The sequence below is a fragment of the Varanus komodoensis genome, unplaced genomic scaffold, assembly GCF_004798865.1.
Source record: "Varanus komodoensis strain SLA01 unplaced genomic scaffold, ASM479886v1 scaffold10, whole genome shotgun sequence".
Classification (NCBI taxonomy): domain Eukaryota; kingdom Metazoa; phylum Chordata; class Lepidosauria; order Squamata; family Varanidae; genus Varanus; species Varanus komodoensis.
This window is the reverse complement of record NW_025335269.1, coordinates 35,340,437-35,360,726: the sequence shown is the minus strand read 5'-3', so window position 1 is coordinate 35,360,726 and position 20,290 is coordinate 35,340,437. Positions and strand designations below refer to the sequence as shown.

Sequence of the window (20,290 nt, the reverse complement as noted above, 5' to 3'; positions counted from 1 at the left end):
TTGTGAGGAGCCTATGAAGTTTACACTGCCACTTAGGGCCATATTAGCTATTTTGGGAGACAATGTAACCAGTAACCACAGGGAGCCCTGAGCACCACAGGCACTGCAAAGCTAAGTCTCAATAAACACTGTCCTACTCTGAAGCTGCTGTCTGTAGGTGTTACCACTGCAAAGGTATCTTGGAGCAGTTTTCCTTGTGTTATTAGGCAGGTGCTCCTGGGAGATGCTTTACTGGTTGGGTGCCTTACTGGATACTCCTAGAGAGGACTTTATCTACTTCATTGTCCATGTAGATAAATATTAGAGGACCAAGCTCTCTATGTAGCCTGTCTCAAAGCCATTCAGGGCTTTAAAGATTAACACCAACATTTTGAATTAGGGATGGAAGAACCAGGAATGCTGACTGAAATTATCTGAATTTTACATAAAAGCTTTGCTTGGCTTATTCCTGCTTTCTTTGCAATCTATTTCTTAGTTCAAAAAGAAAAAGTGCACATTTTTATAAAGCTGTGCAATTTTATGTTGCACACTTTTAAATGTGCATTTTTAAAAATACACAACCTAGGTGGAACATTTTAATAAGTGCACATCTTGCAAACTTGCCATAAAGTACCACTTCAGGAACAACTCTCTCTCTCTCTCTCTCTCTCTAATTTCTGTTTCTGTTTCTATGGATGAGATTTCAAAAGGTCCTTATCACCTGGAAAAGTTCTGTTGGATGGCATTGTAACAATGAAATAGAAGTGGAAAAGAACTCCTTCTTTGCCACTTTCATCACCACAGAACTTACGTTCAGTCAAATTGATAGCAATGATTGTATAGTCTGAAAACGCCTTGGAAAGATAGAGGAGCTATCATAAAATGACTGAAAATGATGGAAGGTAAGAGAACGGACCAGACTTCCACAACCTGGTGCCCGCCACGTGTTTGTGACTACAACTCCCATTCTTCCTCGCCATTGGCTGACAAGATCTAAAATCTAATCCTCTGGAGGGAACCATGTTGGAGAAGGCTATCTGGGGATGTTTCTGAAAAACTGGATAGTTTAAATGAGCTCAGGGTTGATGCACATAGGGTGACCTGCGACTAGCATCCAGCAACATTGCAATGCACATCTCATATCTATTCCTTGCTATCAGAGCGCATCATCCTTTTGGGTGACACAACACTGAATCTGCTGGACTGTAGCTGCAAGGAAGCCGGGAATGTGTTTTGCAGACACCTAAATTTTACCAGGAGAACAAACAAACACGTGCGAGTGCAAAGCATGCCACATAAGATTGCACAAATGCAAGATGCTCTCAGTGATTTGCTATTTTTATGCAAGTGTGAAAAGCTGTGCCACAACGCATTCTAGGAAGCTCCTATAGCAAACAGCAGATTTTTTCAGTAGTTGAGAAACAAGCACAACCTGCAGAGTGGTCTTGTCCAGGGTTCTAGCTCATTAATTCTCTTTTCCAGGAAGTGCTATTCCATTTCCCCTCCATCAGTAAATCAAATTCTATGCTCAGTGAAGATGTTCTATCCTTAGTGGCCCCTTAGGATCCCGCAAACTTTTATGTACCTCTGAAGTCCTTAGGGTTCCTCCACTAGCATAAGTTTTTTGTGTGTTTTGTTTTGTTTTGTTTTGTTTTGAGGCTCTGTTGGACCTTTTTTATTCTTGAAGTTCCTCTTCTAAATCAGGATGAATGTCTTCCAGAATCCACTACTAGGATGTCTCATCCCACCACCCCATTGATGTTGTGAAACTTAAAATAAAAGGATAATTCTGGTGGATAGCAATGACATAGTAATTTTACTTCTGTGAAGTTTTAGTTGTTCTGCATAGAGAAAGTTCCTTTTGATTGCTGTCTTTTATATTAACTGTTAATGGTCATGCTTTTGCAGTTTTAACTTTTTAACTTTTATATTTACTTTGTATTTTCCTATTTTTTATAATGCTCAGAGAACTTATTTTTAATGGGAGGCATAAAAATACTGCTTAGTCACAACACGAACATAGCACCAAAGGTGCTAAGGCACTTCAGTTGTCTGTTACCATGCATGGATTCTCTAGCATCAGAATTAGAGGCAGAATTGAGACCCACATATCAGTTCTGTAAACATGAACAAAGAATTTCCCATCCACTAGCCTGTTTTTCTCATATAAGCCCCAGCAGAAATTGCAAGAGGGGTAAATGACAGCTAAATCAATATATGTAGATTTTCTTTGTTGCTGAAGAATAAAATGATAGGCATCAGGGTACTTTCCGCCACTTTACGTTTGATTAACTGAACAGTCTCATTACAGGAAAAGGCAATAATAGTATTTAGCTGGTTATCAAGTTAAATCAAATAACACATGTTAGCCGAATCATATATGGATAAATGTATAATAAACTTTGACTAGAACCTAATCAAGTGCCTTGCCTTTTATCTACCCCGTGCCACTGGGAAGGAAAGAAAGGACATACAGCTGGATGTGCGCTACACATTATGTTCGGCCCATGTGAGCAACACAAACTTTATTGAGATACTAGAAAAGGTCTGCTCTGCTGCACAAAGACAAAAATAAACACTACATGTATCAAAGGACAACCCACCTTATTAAAGGGGTGCTATACCTTATTCTTATTTACTTAGCACTCTGTTATGCATAATCTTTTTCTTATTTATTTTCAAGATAAATGCTTGTTACAGTCTACCATTATTGCTATGTTTGAAACCTTTGGGTCAAATTCTGCATAAAATCTGTTAATCTGTTATGTGCCTCTATGCATTTTCTATTAAATATAGGGTTGAAGAAGCCTTGCAGAAGCATACACCCTTTTCACAGATACACTGCATCAGAAGACTGGTAGTCTTTTAAAACTATAAAAACATCAAAGCAGTGTCACTGTGAGTGTTAATCTGTGTGAAACATGGTAGATATACATATCAGAGCGGGCTTTTGTGCATGTGCAATTGTGCAGTCTTACTGTATCATGGATCCTGCATATGCAGCAGTTGTCATATGTTTGAAATAGTTTTGTAGTAAGTAGCTGCAAGACTATCCCACAATGCAATTCAGTAACGAAAAGACTGTGAAAATGCAAAAATGGCATAACTGTACTTTTCATGATTAAATTGGTTTTTTGAGATAGTCTTGCATAGTCTCCCACAATGGAATTCATTGTTGGGGATATAATAAGATTAGTATATGAAGCATGGTAGTCTGGCAGGGACTACACAGAATCTCACAGATGCCAGTTGGATATACCCCAAATTTCAAATAAATATTTAACTTCAGTGAAATTCCGTATTTCACCTGGATTCTACTTTGTGCGCAGTTTGGTTAAAGTATTCATTCTTTACCATTATATGGGAGGCTAAAACTGTTAGTTGCAGTCAACACAGATGTTACTTCACTTTGGGGAATATGTGCTTTTGCAGAATATATAAGAGCAGCATTTTATAGACATTTTAATGTACTGCTGAACACATGGGAAAAGGGGATTAACGAGAGCCAAACTAGCATATCAAGTTTATCCCTGCTCCTTTAGTAAATTGTCTTACAGTTAGAAAGAAAGAAAGATTTGTTATATTTGAATGAAGACATGTGATCTCTCCTCATTCAGGAGAGAGATATACCAAAGCTATGTAGATAAAAACTACTTAGATATAGCTTCTCAAGATACAAAATTAATTGCAAGACAGAAAACAGAAACACAGAATCTGACATTTACTGGTAGCTTCTAGGAAAGTGTACAGAAAGTGAATAATGATCACTATCATGTTCACATGCAGCAAATCCAAAGAATATTTGAGCAGGGGCAGTCTGAGTGATATGCTGAATGATTATCATAGGAAGTGGAAGCAAAAGGAGTCTTTGGCAAGTTTCAGATGTGTTACTTGTCCTCTTGCCTAACTGAGGTAATACAATTTATACAATAAATATTTTTTAAAAACTGCTTAATTCATGTAGCTAAGGGAAAGCCATTGTGCTTTTCTGTTCCTGTAGTCTTTGGTACAATCTGAAAACTGCTTGCAGCAAGATGAAACTAAATGATATCTACATAACATTGCCACCTATCCATCTTAAAACTATTACAAACCACAGTCTAGGGCTCTCCTTTGTTCTTTTTTGCTTAACTTCCAGTCCAATGAAGGGTTTTGATGCAGCCAAAAGCTAGTGATTTTTATTGGTCCAAATAAACTGTATTGTGCTTCTAGTTACATTCTCTAGTTACTTGTCCAAGTTATGTTCTAAAATTCATTGTACTTTCTACAAGATCTCACTGTATAGTTTCCTGTGATTTTGTGATATTCCAAAAATGCATAATATGCATAATAATCATGCATTGGGCTTGTTGGTTCATCTGTGTTTGCTTTGAGTAGCAAGACTGATTTGTGTTTACTGTGGAAAAAAACCCTTATTTTTATGTTACCACCTTATAGTTTTTATCAGCAAATGACTGCCAAAGAAAAGGAAAATAGAATATGGGGGCTTCTAGATGAGGCTTTTACTATGCCATCACATTGCCTCATTCACAGAATTTTATGGAGATCCAGATAGTGGTGCCTTCAGTTCATAGGTCTCCTGGGTTTTTCTAGTTTCTTATGTTTTTTTAAAGCCATACGTATCTATCTATCTATCTATCTATCTATCTATCTATCTACACACACACACAAAGAAAAGACTTGCATAACTATAGTTGTACAGTTGGTAATGCTAGGAGCCTTCTATCTGTAAGTATATTTCCTCTAGAAATTGAGGAAGATTAGGTTTTCTATATTCTTAAGCTTAAGTGCCTCTGTTTCATGAGTACCCTGCAAAATCAGGAAGGAAAGATCCCCATTTTGTATAGTTTGTTTTGGTGTGCCGCTTTCTTGCCAAACCACTAGGCTAAGGAATCACAGGAGAGAAGTAAGATGATCTCCTTCTAATAAATCTTCAGAGAAAATGATAATCTTCAAGTGGTAAAGCAGATATTCCAACTCATGATGTCTTAGAATATGCAGCTACAAAAGGAAGGAGAGGACTTCCTTAACTTTATACTAATTGCCAGGCCCTCAGTGCTATTTCCCAGTTATTACTTCCCTCACTTGATCAGAAAGATCATGAGAAGGAGACTGGCAAGATAAAGATAGCTACAAAGAAGGTTGAAAGGACCCTGCACCTCTCACACGCATGCATGTGCACACATATGCATGTGTGTGCGCGCACATACACACAGGAGTGCACCAGGCTCACATAAGCACCAGACCTGCTATGACAACCAGGCAGATGGAACTACCTAAACAAGAAGGTCAGCTCTCTCACTAAAGAAATCCTCAGGTACTGGGTTTGCTATTAGGTAACTCTGCCCATCTTACTGATATCAAGATGGAGTCCTGAGTATCTCATGGGCAAGTTCTTAAAAGCCTAGAATTCCTCCAATATTGCCTTTCTTTTGCAAGTACATAAAAATCAAGTATAGTTTAGACTCTTGCTCAGCAGATGGGATGATATCCCTACCTCTGATTGCCTTTAAATGCTTATAAACAGTCAAGCAAACTAAGAACGTAAGAAGAGTTCTGTTGGATCAGACCAAAGGACTATCTAGTACAGTGTTATGTTAGCACAGTGGCCAGCTAGTGGCCCACAGAAAACTCACAAAAAGGACATGAGTGCAACCACAGCTTCCTGCCAAGTTTCCCAGCAGCTAGTGTATGTGGGCATACTACCTCTGATACCAGGTACCATGACAAGCAGTTACTAATAGCCTTACCTTATCCTTCTTGAACTGGTAGCAATCACTACATCTAATGATAGGAAATTCCACCATTTAACTTAGCACTGAGTGAAAAATTACTTCTTTTTACTTGTCTTGAACCCCTCAGCTTTATGGGATGACCTCCAGTTCTAGCATGAGAGAGGTAGAAAGCTCACACAAACTATTTTCTCTGTACCATTCATAATGTTATCTACTTTGATCGTCTCACCATACTTTCCTTTTTTCTGAGCTAAACTGCTGTAAATGGTGTAAACTACGCCTTTATAGGGAGTAGTTTTAGCCCCCTTTCTGCAACTTTTTTAACCCTAGCATATTCTTTTGAAAGTGTAGTGAGCAGAATTTCATTTTATTGTATTTTCCCAGATTTCTGATCAAAAGCATGTGTGTGAAATTATTTCAAAGCCATATGAGCAATATTAATCATATTGTCTACAATCTATAATATGCTGATAATTTGGAGGACACAAATTGAAATATGCATGGTGCCTGCTGTTTATGAAGGGTTAAAAGAGTTTTCATGATATTTCCTTAAATTCCCAGGGCCCAAGCAAGCATGTCACATGTGTTGCCTCCCATGGCTCTACCCAATATATACAATCTCATGAAAAACTTTCATATTACTGAAATGCTACCATGGTCCACACCGGAGATATTCTACTTCTACCATGCTCTTTTCTATGTTTGTTTAATTTCTACCTTACAAAGCTTGCTGACTATTTCATTTTGGTTGGTCCAAATAGGAGTATTAAACTATTGATGTTTTACATGTTTTATTCTAATATACCAACATGACTGCAAACATTTCATAAATATATTTTATAAATAAACTGTATAATTTTAAGTATTTCTGCCTCTAATCTGTTCCATTGCAAAACTGTGAAGTATCTCAGTAAAGTCTCTGTCTTTGAAGGCATTAGATTAGTTTCATGCGATGCTTTTGAGCACTTTGTTTTATTATCAGTGGCCACAAACTCAGTCTCCATATTGTTTCTTCATCTAATTTTTGTTTAACTACTTCCCTGCTTAGTGTATGATTTGAACCAGACTGTAGAAAGGATTTCTCCATGAGGAACAAAACAGGTTTGGATGGTGTCATTTCACTGCTTTTTGTTCCCTTTGTTTACTGTATATACCAACATATAAGGCAATTGTGTATAAGATGAGATTGATATTTTGGGCTGTTTTTCTAGTGTTTGTCTTATGTCAGCTATATAAGACAACCTCCAATTTGTGCTCTGCTATTTTCAGTTTCAAGGGGTCATCTTATATGCCACAATATACAGTAGCTTCCTTACATTTCTGACTGCTTGATTTGTATTTATTGCCAGAGATGGCACTCCAATGAGTAGGGCTCGCTCGCTCGCTCGCTCTCTCTCTCTCTCTCTCCCTCTCTGCGCACATGCACGTGTGTACATATATAATGTGAGTTGGTAGATACATTAGATCAAGGGTGGGGAGCCTCATTTGGCCCAAGTGACAAATTCAGACTAATTCAGATATTTTTCTCCCTTGTCCATAATACTAGAACTGAAGGTATCTTCCCATGAACCTAGTTGGTGGGAGATTCAGGGCAGATAAAAGGAAGTATTTCTTCACACAGCACACAGTTAAACAATGGAATTCACTGCCACAGGAAGTATCGATGGCCACCAATTTGAATAACTTTAAAAAGATACTGGACAAATTCATCTAGGAGGGGCTATCACTAGACTTGTTGGCTATTTACTACCTCTACTATCAGAGGTGGCATGCCTACATGCACCAGTTGCTGCGGAGCTTGGGCAGGCGGAAGTTTTGTACCAATCCTGATGCTGCGGACAGCTTGGTTGTCACTGTGTGATGGAGTGTTGGACTGGATGACTCACTGGTCTGATTCAGCATGGCTTTTCTTACTTTTGGAGAAGCTCTTGGGGGCTGCAAACCACTGCACAATGTCTCTATCTTAAGATAGGGCCTGAAAACCCCACCCATAGCACTGGTTCCTACTATTCATGGAATCAGTGTTCTTGATTATTATGGTATTTTGTTCCTTCCTGCTTCCTATACCCAAGGAATGTTGGGACTGTGGGAATCATAGTTTCTGAAGTAGTAAGTTCATAGAGGAATATGGGTGTCCCTGTTTCACACTGACTTTGCTTTGCACGTGCAAAACTCTGTGTGTAGAAATGGGCTACTCCACATCAATGTGCATGATGTTGGTTGTTCTACTCTAAGACTGATCCTGACTGTCTTCAGTAAATGTCAAAAGATCATACAGAGATAGGGGATAACAAGTCTCTGTAAACATCTGGCTTTAGAAATTCACAACTTAGACAGGCATCACTATCTTAATTTAGCACTGGTAACAGTAGTATACAGTTACCCTACTTTCAAACATTTAGTCTGCAAACTTGATAAACACTTGGAAAAATTAAATTCTTAAGGTTTACTTCTCTTTCCTCCAAACTGGTTTACCATTCTTCTAGGGAAATAAAAATCCTCTTGAAAAATTATAGTTACTGTTCTGTACAAGCTCAAGAATTGTTCCACTGGTTTGCACCTGCAAAATGTAGCAAGGTTTCCTAGACTATAGTCAGTCATGATTATGTTTAATGCATCTAATGCTGTTTAATGCATCTAATGCTGTTTTAATGTGCCAATTCTGAAGTCTCCACAGCTCCATCTTCAGCACTCAGGACACTGTGACATCACAGCAATTAATTGAATGGCAGCTGACTCTCTCCCTTCTGTGACATCACAGCAATCAGCTACCTGCAATAGAATAAAATCCACAATGTATGGATTTTACAGTCATAAACTGTATTAGTATTGTAAAACCAGAATGCAATAGCAGGAAAGTTAAATGTATCATCTGTGGTTTTAACCAGTTTCCTTTTACATTCCTGAAACTTCTGCTTGCAACTGATCAGTTTTGCTGCTGCTGCTGTTTTAAGAATAGCATTCATTATATCTTACTTGAGTTCCTGTGAGCTTGTGGCCAGCATACTTCGAATACTTTTGTCAGCCAGTGGGCAGCCAGACAGACTGTAAAACAGGTCAGGACAGCCAAGTTAAGTCAACTTTCTTTTAAACTAAGACCTTCCAAACAAACACAATGTTGAAAAAATTAAAATTAAAAAATTGTAATGCAGAAAAGCGATGGGGCGGGCAAGTGCTGCAACATTAAGTTTTGTAATACAAGTTAACCCTCTGAATATATTTAGATATAAAACTTTATTTTTGATGTTATACTTTTTGCTGAATAAGCTCGTAACAAACAGGTATTAGTGATCCATGGGTTAACTATTTGAAAAGTTTAGAAATTTTAATAATTTGAGTAGTAGTTTTAAAATAAAAAGACGTTTATACAACACACAAATTAGCATGCTTTTAAGATAAACATTTATTACTCAAAGGGTTAACACATAGTTCAACAGTTTTACTTTGACAGCATTGTTGAGGTAAGCTGAAAACAATAAATTGAAAAGACAGAATCCACCATGAAAAAAATGAAGTCACACCTTCTATGTGAGGCGTAATTACCAGTCACATGACCACTCCCATCACACCCTGGTGTTGGACATCTGCCACCAAACAAAAACAAAAAAACAGCCAAAATAGTAAGTATGTTTTAAAAAAAACTTTTAAAAGTTTCATTGTTTCCAGTTTAGCTGCAATGTCTGCAAGGGGGATTTAAGCATCCTATCGAAAAAGCTGCAAAAATGAACAGAATTCAATGAAAAATGGCGTCTCAGTACGATATAGCATTATTAGGGACAAGCAGATACCATATTAACTTTATCACTTAAACTTAACTGACAGTCTGAAACATTTATATGCTGCAAATGCTGCATGCTCATACTGCAAGGCAGATATGTACTTGTTTATTCAGATAAGACAACAAAAGAGAGAAAAGTTAAAAATAGTAAAAAAAAATAATTTCACCTCACATTATGCTTACGTTATTAAATCCTTTTTATTCTCTTTGCATTGAGGATATTTGGGTTTAGGGCTTGGGATGGTAACTTCCCCAGGATACCTTCTTTCTTCTAATGCTTCTTGGAATGGATCTAAGTCTTCTGGCTATAAGTAAAGATAAGTGATGCATCAGACATAAATAGGAACCCATAATAGATACAGTCTCACCAATCCAGCTACTTCCTGTGGCTGTAGGGCCTCTTCCCCTTCAACAGCCATCCTGTTCACTTCCCTGGAGAGAAGAGGTCCACATATGCATTGGACGCCTCATGCAGTCAGCAAATCACTACCATGCAATATTTGCCTCTGTAGGCCTGACCCCTACAAACAGTCTACATGAATGGGCAATCTGCTTCATATTTAATCACAATGATACGTTTGTTGCGCCATATCCATTCCACCTGGTGGGGGTTCCATGTAGCTGCCACAACTCATGCTTATGTGTTCGCAGCAGGGATCAACAGCATTGCTTGGAAGTCTCTGTGGCCACATAGCAGTAGTGCGGAATCTTTAGATTCTGCAGTGCCCATCCATCATAGCCACATGGAAGACATTTTCAGCTATAACCAAAAGCTGACACTTGGACTTGCAAATGCAATTGTGTAATTTAGAATATGTTAAAGTGAGGTTGACTGCCAAATTAGAATTCCCTTTCATTTATATGATGGTTAGTTGGAAACTGGAACATTTCTGAGATCACAGGTGTGCTGTTTATACAAACATACTAATATGGAGCTGCATAGAGAAGCAGCAGAAAAAGATACATACTGAACTACTGTTCAGACCTAAAACTTGCAATTCATTTATTTCATAAAGTTCTTATCTGTAGCAGTAATTTCACAGCTAATTATACAAGAAAATGCAACACACTTTTGTGCAATAACACATATATAAAAGATTCTTCTTTCCCACATGCAGTCTCTTATCAATATAATACCAGCAAAATAAAAACCAAATCCAGTAATTAAATGCCCAAATGCAATATTTCATATGTCATAATTATATATGCACAAATAAGGTCTCAGTCCTAAGTGAATCCACCTACCAAGCACAACTCTGATGTGCTGTCAAGATACTGAGTTTGGAAATATTTATTTAATGCAATGACACAGACATTCCTGTAGATGGTGGTCTAAGCAAAAAGGTTGCACTTCTGCTTGTTTTGCATATACTCTCTCCCCTATGCATTTTCTCCTTTTTCAGTGATAAAATATACAGCACATATCCCATCATGTCTCCATTTATTTATTTCTTAAATCAGTGCTATCATTTATTAAATTGAGATTTATGCACCAGCTAAGGAAAAAGTGCATATAAGACCAGATAATCAAAATGTACCAGGGCCAAATTCCTTGACATTGTAGCCTGGGATTGTAAAATCATGTCTATTCTGCAGAAGCTTGACTATAAATTGTACTGAGAAAGAGCTAGAATCTGACAAAGATAAAGAGCAGCATCATATATTAAGCAGCACAGGTGATGATCAAGAGTATCATTTCCAAGCAACAACTGAAAGAGTGTCTCATTATACCTCTTTATTATCTGCAAGTGCAGAGTCAAAATGGAACCACTAACTTTATCATCTTTGTTTGCTACCACTTTCTGAGTTTGCCGAGTTATCACAGCAACAAAAACAGAGGGGATTAATCTGAGTCCCACTTATGCTTATAACTTTATCATGTTACATGTACTTGCCCATCTAGTGAGTGGCTAACAGCTTCCCTCAATGTACAGGCAAATAGCATTCTGTTTAGGTAGCATGGCTGCTGTTCTGCTGACAAAACAGTTCTTGTGTGTGCATTCCTTAAGACTTCACAAAATACATCCATGAATATTAATAGACAAGTCATTGAATAGTTACACTACTTGAAAAATCAAAGTTTTTTGCACTGATTCTGAGATGAACTTTAGTCAAATGAACACTGCCTTGTTCAAATGGAATTCAGAAAGGTATAAAAGTAAACACAGGAGAGTTAATAAAACAATTCAATTTGATGCCATCTTTAAAAAAATTGCAGAAGGGCATCTTTGCCTGCAAATCATCTACTGTTATTAAATTATCTATTGCCCCTCACCATTTTTAAAGAAATCAAACAGTTTAAAACAATACCAGAGATGAAAGAAACATACATTAATTTCTTTTGAATCATCTTCATCTATCCTATTAGGCTTCATTTTTGTGTAGTCCACCGGCAAGTCCCAGCAGTCACTCTCATTCAGCTGGTAACACCTGTTATTCATAACAGCCTGTTGTTGTGGTGACATTGGTTCCAGTGGCGTCAAAATGGTGCAGCAACCATCTCGCTGCCTTTGCTTGTTCAAGCTCAAGTCTAATGTTCCATTTTCATCAACTTCCATATCGGGATTCTGTTTAAAAACAACAACAATACACACAACACAACACACACACACACACCAAAGAGTATAATTTAACTCGCCATTGTCAATATTCCTTGCAATGTATATAAGTAAGTGGAAGCTTCCACTAACAATACCATCTCATGGACATAGCACAGAAAGCACACAGCAAGTAATCTGTGAAAAACATTTTCTTGTTGCTAATGTTACTGTCTTGCTCGACCCTCTGAGGTGTCTAGTTCATTGAATTAGCATCTATATGAATCTGATTGGACTTTTAAGCACCTGTTAAGAGCAACAATCAAAAAGTATCAGTCCAAATAACAATGGAAATATATCAGTTATATAATAATAAAGGAAAACACAGTCTTTCAAATGCTAACAGCTACAGAATCATAAAAAAGAAAGGAAGCTTTAAGTACTTAACACACAAAACATACCATCCTCACCCAGTAAAACCAACAGGCAGTTTCAGGAGATTGCCCCCATCCACCTCTTTGTACTATGCTTGCCACCTTCATATAAAGTGGAAATGCATTCAAATCACAGACATTCACTTATAACATGGCTTTACACTCTACAAAGTCCTCCTTTATAATCATCTCAGCTTGGGGAAAAGAAACTGGTACTGACATTCCCTGCAGCAATAGAGATGGGTGTAGGGAAAGTAAGGCATTTTATTTCTGCCTTTCTTCCTTTCCCTCTACCTCTTCTTTTTTCTCCTTTTGCAAGTGAAGCAAAAATCATTTTTTACTTCAAACCTTTGTTTTCCTAAAGCAGGTGATAACATATCAGGATGAAAAGAGATGGATAGAAAAGCCAAAATACACATGGCAATTCATATTTCAAGAGAGAGATCCTTCCCAAGAAATGTTATTGGATGAAAAGCAGTTTCCTCATATTTCTACTAAGCTGCATTCCTCCCAGAGTAATAAAAGCTTCCAGGAGACACTCCAAAGAGAAAATCTTTTCTCATGCTTATTACACAGATAAATCATACATCACAATTCTGCTTGGATAACTTTTCTAACAGACTAAGGGTGGATGCTGGCTGGGGAACGCTGGGAGTTGTAGAACTTTTTTCTGGCGAAGCATGCACAGAATTGTGCTCCAAACTTGATAGATCCTGAGGATGATTTGGTGTGGCAGCTACCTTCCCAGAAGTACTATTTTGATTTTAATAAAAAGGGAAAACACTTAGGGAAGGCATCTCATCTTTTATTTTTCACAAAAAATAATGCAATGTTTTTCAATAACATTACTTAGACCTTTCTTACCTAAACTTTGTTAATATTACTTACACGCCAGGAAAAATGTTTTTTACCCTTCTATAGGATAATCAATTGAATTGAAGAAAGAAACTGAAAACAAAAGCTTTTTTCATTTGTCTGAATTGACATTAATTGTTTCTAATAACTACTTCTAGAGTTACATTTATCTTTGTTAAAGAAAAGTGGAAAAAACCTTTCTTTGTAAAAAAAAACAGAATTTGTCTGCCAATCCCAAGTTTCATTCATAACAAAAATTTGGTTGACCCTCCAATTATCTGTTTGCACAGCCATCTAGTGGATTCATGCAGGAAGCACATTTCTTCTGGAAAAATGTATTTTAAAAAATACTGCCTCATCAACCATTCAATTTTTTAAAAAAGAAAACTCAACATTTATTTAAAATAAAACAATTTAAAAAGATTTTTATCCTCTTTTCAATCTGTATAACTTATTGTAGTACATAAGCCTAGTTCTATGATTTTTTCACACTCTCCTTTAGCAATTATCTCATTTCAGCTTTACAAAGTGGTTATTAATATATTAAGAGATCAGTATAATTTACACAGTGATATAAGCCAGGATAGCACTATTAGTGTAGTACAGAGCGAGTAAACTATGGGTTGCATCCAACAATGTTCTTCCACAAGATAGCTATAATGGTGTGTAAACTGCATGGTAAAGAGGTTGTAATATTGTGTACTTGCTAAATATTCTTGTAGTTAGTCCTGGATGGAGCTAGTTGTCATGGTCCATGTTGGTGCCAACAACATGGGAACATGTATTGGTTTGATTTGAAATCTCCCACCATCTACTGTATTTAGATGTTAGGGAAAAAGGTTGAAATCCAGGACCAGCATGGTGGTTTTCTCTGGAATGCTCCCTTCTGGATGCACAGGGACAGCTAGACAGGTGCAGCTGAGGATTCTTACTGTGTGAATGAGGTTATGGAAACATAAGCAGTGAGTCAGAAGGGGCCTCCCGGGACACTTAGTCTGACCCCTGGCTCCACTCATGACATGCCTATAATGCCTATTATAGCAAGGGTGGGGGGTGTTCATATTTATTTATTTATTTATTTATTTTTCCATTTATATTCTACCTTTTTCCTACAAAGGGCTCAAGGCATCATTCTCCTCCTCCATCTTATCCCCACAACAACAACCCTGTGAGGTAGGTTGGGCCGAGAGTCTGTGACTGGCCCAAAATCACCCAGTTGGCTCCATGGCTGAGCGGGGACTCGAACCCAGATCATCTGAGTATCTGTCCCAGGCTCTTAACCACTGCACCACACTGGCTCTCTTCCGAACATATTTGTCAGGAACTGGGAAACATTTCAGGACAAGCTAGGCCACTACATGAGGGATAGACTTCACTGAACCAGACTGCTGGTATGTAAAATAAAAAGAGTAGCAGAGCACATTTAAACTGAACCTAGTAAAGTCAACAAGACTTGGGAAGCATCAGGCTTGGGTTAAATCATTCCTAGAGGATAAAGATGGAAAATGCAAAATGTAAATGTTGTTTAACTGATTGGAAACAGTGCCCAGGTGCTGTCATTTAACATACGCTGAGGACAAAGTTTGCCAAAGAGTCTAACACAGTCACATTTAATTTCAAAAGATGAAATTTCTTAAAAATGAGGAAATTAGTGAAATGGTTGGAGATTACTCAAAAACCTCCTTCATGGATCACTGCCTTGTCATGGTGAAGGGGCTTGCGTAGCTCAATGAAGCTATAAGCTATGCCGTGCAGGGCCACCCAAGATGGACAGGTCATAGCAGAGAGCTCTGACAAAACGTGATCCACTGGAGAAGGAAATGGCAACCCACTCCAGTACCCTTGCCATGAAAACCCCATGGACAGTACCAAAAGGCAAAAAGATATGACACCGGAAGATGAGCTTCTCCGGTTGGAAGGTGTTCAATATGCTACTGGGGAAGAGAGGAGGGCTAGTACTAGTAGCACCAGAAAGAATGAAGCGACTGGGTCAAAGCCGAAAGGACACTCAGTTGCAGATGTATCTGGTGGTGAAAGGAGAGTCCGATGCTGTAAAGATCTATATTCCATAGAAACCTGAAAAGTAAGATCCATGAATCAAGGCAAGCTGGTGTGGTCAAACAAGACATGACAAGACTGAACATCGACATCTTAGGAATCAGTGAACTAAAATGGACAGGAATGGGTGAATTTAATTCAGATGACCATCAGGTATACTACTGCGGGCAAGAATCCCTCAGAAGAAATGGAGTAGCCCTCATAGTCAATAAAAGAGTAGGAAAAGCAGTACTGGGATATAATCTCTAAAACGACAGAATGATCTCAGTTCGAATCCAAGGCAAACCATTCAACATCACAATAGTCCAAGTCTATGCCCCAACCACTGATGCTGAAGAGGCTGAAGCTGACCGGTTCCATGAAGGCCTACAACACCTTCTAGAATTAACACCAAAAAATGATGTCCTTATCATCATGGGGGACTGGAATGCTAAAGCAGGAAGCCAAAAGATAACTGGAGTAACAGGCAAGTTTGGCCTTGGAGTACAAAATGAAGCGGGACACAGGCTGGTAGAATTTTGTCAAGAGAATATGATGGTCATAGCAAACACTCTTTTCCAACAACCCAAGAGACGACTCTACACATGGACATCACCAGACGGTCAACACAGAAATCAGATTGACTATGTGCTCTGCAGACAAAGATGGAGAAGCTCTATATAGTCAGTAAAAACTAGACCAGGAGCTGACTGTGACTCAGATCATGAGCTTCTTGTTGCAAAATTTAGGCTTAAATTGAAGAAAGTAAGGAAAAGCACTAGGCCACTCAGGTATGACCTAAATCATATTCCTGATGAATATACAGTAGAGGTGACAAATAGATTTAAGGAATTAGATCTGATATACAGAGTGTCTGAAGAACTATGGACAGGGGTTCGCAACATTGTACAAGAGGTATCAACTAAAACCATCCCAAAGAAAAAGAAATGCAAGAAAGCAAAATGGCTGTCTGAGGAAGCTTTACAAATAGCTGAGGAAAGAAGGGAAGCGAAAGGCAAGGGAGAAAGAGAATGATACACCCAACTGAATGCAGCATTCCAGAGAATAGCTAGAAGAGATAAGAATGCCTTCTTAAATGAACAGTGCAAAGTGATAGAAGAAAACAATAGAATAGGGAGGACCAGAGATCTCTTCAAGAAAATTGGAGATATGAAGGGAACGTTTCATGCAAAGATGGGCATGATAAAGGACCGAAATGGCAGGGATTTAACAGAGGCAGAAGAGATTAAGAAGAGGTGGCAAGATTACACAGAGGAACTATACAAGGAAGACCTTAATGTCCCTGATAACCAGGATGGAGTGGTCACTGACCTTGAGCCAGACATCCTGGAATGTGGTCAAATGGGCCTTAGGAAGTCTGAACAATAATAGCTAGTGGAGGTGACAGTATTCTAGCAGAGCTATTCAAAATCTTAAAAGACGATGCAGTAAAAGTGCTACACTCAATATGCCAGCAAATTTGGAAAACTCAACAGTGGCCGCAGGATTGGAAAAGATCAGTTTACATTCCAATCCTAAAGAAGGGCAATGCCAAAGAATGTTCAAACTACCACACCATTGCACTCATTTCACATGCTAACAAAGTTATGCTCAAAATCCTTCAAGCTAGGCTCCAGCAGTATGTGGACCGAGAACTACCAGAAGTACAGACAGGATTTCGAAGAGGGAGAGGAACTAGAGATCAAATTGCCAACATATGCTGAATCATGGAGAAAGCTAGGGAGTTCCAGAAAAACATCTACTTCTGCTTCATCGACTATGCTAAAGCCTTTGATTGTGTGGATCACAACAAATTATGGCAAGTTCTTAAAGAGATGGGAGTACCTGACCATCTTATTTGTCTCTTGAGAAACCTATGTGTGGGTCAAGAAGCAACAGTGAGATCTGGGCGCGGAACCACTGATTGGTTCAAAATTGGGAAAGGAGTTCGGCAAGGCTGTATACCGTCGCCCTGTCAATTTAACTTATATGCAGAGCACATCATGAGAAAGGCAGGGCTAAATGAATCACCAGCTGGAATTAAGATTGCCAGGAGAAATATCATCAGTGCAGATGATACCACTCTCATGGCAGAAAGTGAAGAGGAACTAAAGAGCCTCTTGATGCGGGTGAAGGAGGAGAGTGCAAAAGCTGGCTTGAAACTCAACATTAAGAAAACTAAGATCATGGCATCCAGTCCTCTCACTTCCTGGCAAATAGATGGGGAAGAAATAGAGGTAGTGACAGATTTTATTTTCCTGGGCTCCAAGATTACCGCAGACGAGGACTGCAGCCAAGAAATTAAAAGACGCTTGCTCATGGAGAGGGAAGCTATGGCAAATCTAGACAGCATACTAAAAAGCAGAGACATCACCCTGCCAACAAAAGTGTGTATAGTCAAGGCTATGGTTTTCCCAGTTGCAATGCATGGCTGTGAAAGCTGGACCATAAGGAAGGCTCAGCGCAAAAGGATTGAGGCCTTTGAATTGTGGTGCTGGAGGAAACTCCTGCGAGTCCCTTGGATAGCAAGGTGATCAAACCTTTCAGTCCTAGAGGAGATCAACCCTGACTGCTCTTTAGAAGGCCAGATACTGAAGATGGAACTCAAATACTTTGGCCACCTAATGAGAAGGAAGGACTCCCTGGAGAAGAGCCTAATGCTGGGAACAATAGATAGCAAAAGAAGAAGGGGACGGCACAGAATGAGGCGGTTAGATGGAGTCACTGAAGCAGTTGGTGTGAGCATAGGTGGACTCCGGGGGATGGTGGAAGACAGGAAGGCCTGGAGGAATGTTGTCCATGGGGTCGCGATGGGTCAAACATGACTTTGTGACTAACAACAACAACTGAAAAACACAGTAACAGAAACTTAAACATTAGGTATATCACAAGTTAGACAAGGTAACACAAAGTCCAAGTGGTCACTAGCATGGTCAATGAGTAGTGTCAAGAAAGCCAGTAAAGAGAACACTGCTTTCAGAAAATAGAAGTCTTGCCCAAATGAGGAAAACAAAAGGGAGAACAAGCTTGTGCAAGGGGGATACAAGCAGACGATAAGAGATGCATTTTTAAGGAACATATTGCTAACATAATCAAGGTTAACAAGAAAGAATTATTTTAAATATACTAGAAGCAAGAAACGACTCTGGAGGCTGTTGGGCAACTGGATGATAAAGGAATTAAAGGAAAAATAAAGGAAAATAAAGAGACTGTGGAGAAGCTGAATTACTTTCCATCTGACTTCACAGTAGATGATACAGAACAGATTTCAGGAAGGGAGTCAGAAGAATGAAAGTAGAGAGTGATAACAAAAGGTGACATTCTCAGCCTTAATTGAAAACTGAAAGTTAATACAACTCTGGGGCCATAATATAGTTTTTAAAGAGCTCAAATATGAAATTGCTGATTTTTACAAAAATATGTCTATGTCCCAAGATCAGACTTTGCTTCAGAGGATAGGAGAATGGCCAAGGTAACACCATATTTTTTTTAAAAGGGGATCTATTATGGGAAATTATAGCCTGGTTAGCTTAATGCTTCTTCCAGGTAAATTGCTTGAACGTCCCATTAAAATTTGAAATGATAAGTATATAGAGGGATAAGTCCTGCTGAAAAAGAATCAACATGGCTTCCAAAAAAGTCCAAAATGGTAGAATTCTTTGAGAGTGTCTATAACATGTGGGCAGGTGTGATTTGATAAACATTGTTCACTTGGATTACCAATAGGCTTTTGACAAAGTTGTTCACTAAAGACTCATGAGTAAACTTATAGATTATGAAATAAGAGTAGAGATCTCCTTACAGATCAGCAACTGTTTTTGAGATAGAAAACAGAGTAGCAAGAAATGCTCATTTCTCCCAGTGGACGGATGAAACCTACAGATGGAATCCCATAGTGTTTTATATTGAAACCAAGGCTTTTCAACCTGTGATCTGGAATCTGGTGTCAATAGTGAAGTAGCCATGTTTGCTGCTGGCATCAAATTATTTGGAGTGGTTAAAACCAAAAGGGATTTTGAGGAGCATCGAAGGAATCACTCCAAGCTTAGGGAATGGCCATCAAAATGGCCAATACAGTTCATTATAAGCAGGTGTACATTACATGCATGTTAGGGCAAAAATCGCAACTTAATTCTGATGAGATCTGAGCTAGTGGTGCCTGATCAAGAAAGGAATACTGGGGCTATGACTAACAGCTCAATTAAAATGTCAGTTCAGTGCATAGCTGCTATGAAAAAGGCAATCTCCATGTCAGGCATAATTAAAAAATGAACTGAAAATAAAGATCATACTGCCCCTATACAAATCATTGGTTTGAACACAGGCATTGCATATTTTTACTGGTCACCATATTTCAGAATTGGAAGAAGTGCAGATAAGGGCAACTAAAATGATCAAGGGGTTAGTTGAACTCTCTTACGAGGAACAATTCCAATGACTGAAATGGTTTAGCTTACAAAAAAAGGCATATAAGAGGAGACATAATGGAGATGCTCAAAATTATGTATAGTGTAGAGGAAGTGGAGACATTTTTCTCCCTTCCTTGTAATGTTAAAAACTGGTGTCATCCCATGATGCCGATTGGTGGGAGATCTGAGACAGGGCTAAAGAAGTACTTCTTCCCATAGCACGTAGTTAAACTATGGAATTCACTGTCATGAGAATTAGTAATGGCCACCAGTTTGGATGCCTTTAAAAGGGGATTGGGCAAATGCATGGAAAAAGACTACAGATAGCAATTGGGCTTGTTGGCTGCATGCCCTACCTGTTAGAGGCAGTATGTCTGTGTGCACCAGTTGCTGAGGAGCTTGGGGGAGCAGAACTCTTGTACCCATCCTGTTGGAGGGATCCTGTGGGCAGCTAGTTTGCCCTTTGGCCTTATCCAGCATGGACTTTTTATGTTCTTAAACCCACAGACAACGGAATTTTCCTTCC

General features: G+C 38.6%; 1 protein-coding gene across 4 annotated transcripts in view; it reads right to left on the bottom strand.

Moving 5' to 3' along the window:
• MYT1L (myelin transcription factor 1 like) overlaps nt 1-20,290 on the bottom strand; it is a 154,580-nt gene that overhangs the window by 27,983 nt on the left and 106,307 nt on the right. For all 4 annotated transcript variants that reach the window (XM_044419192.1, XM_044419193.1, XM_044419190.1 and 1 more), the window contains exons 12-14: nt 11,823-12,059; nt 9,676-9,797; nt 8,691-8,759 (exon numbers count right to left, since the gene is read on the bottom strand). In XM_044419192.1, coding sequence (XP_044275127.1) covers nt 8,691-8,759; nt 9,676-9,797; nt 11,823-12,059 — 428 coding nt within the window. The remainder of the gene's footprint in view (nt 1-8,690; nt 8,760-9,675; nt 9,798-11,822; nt 12,060-20,290) is intronic.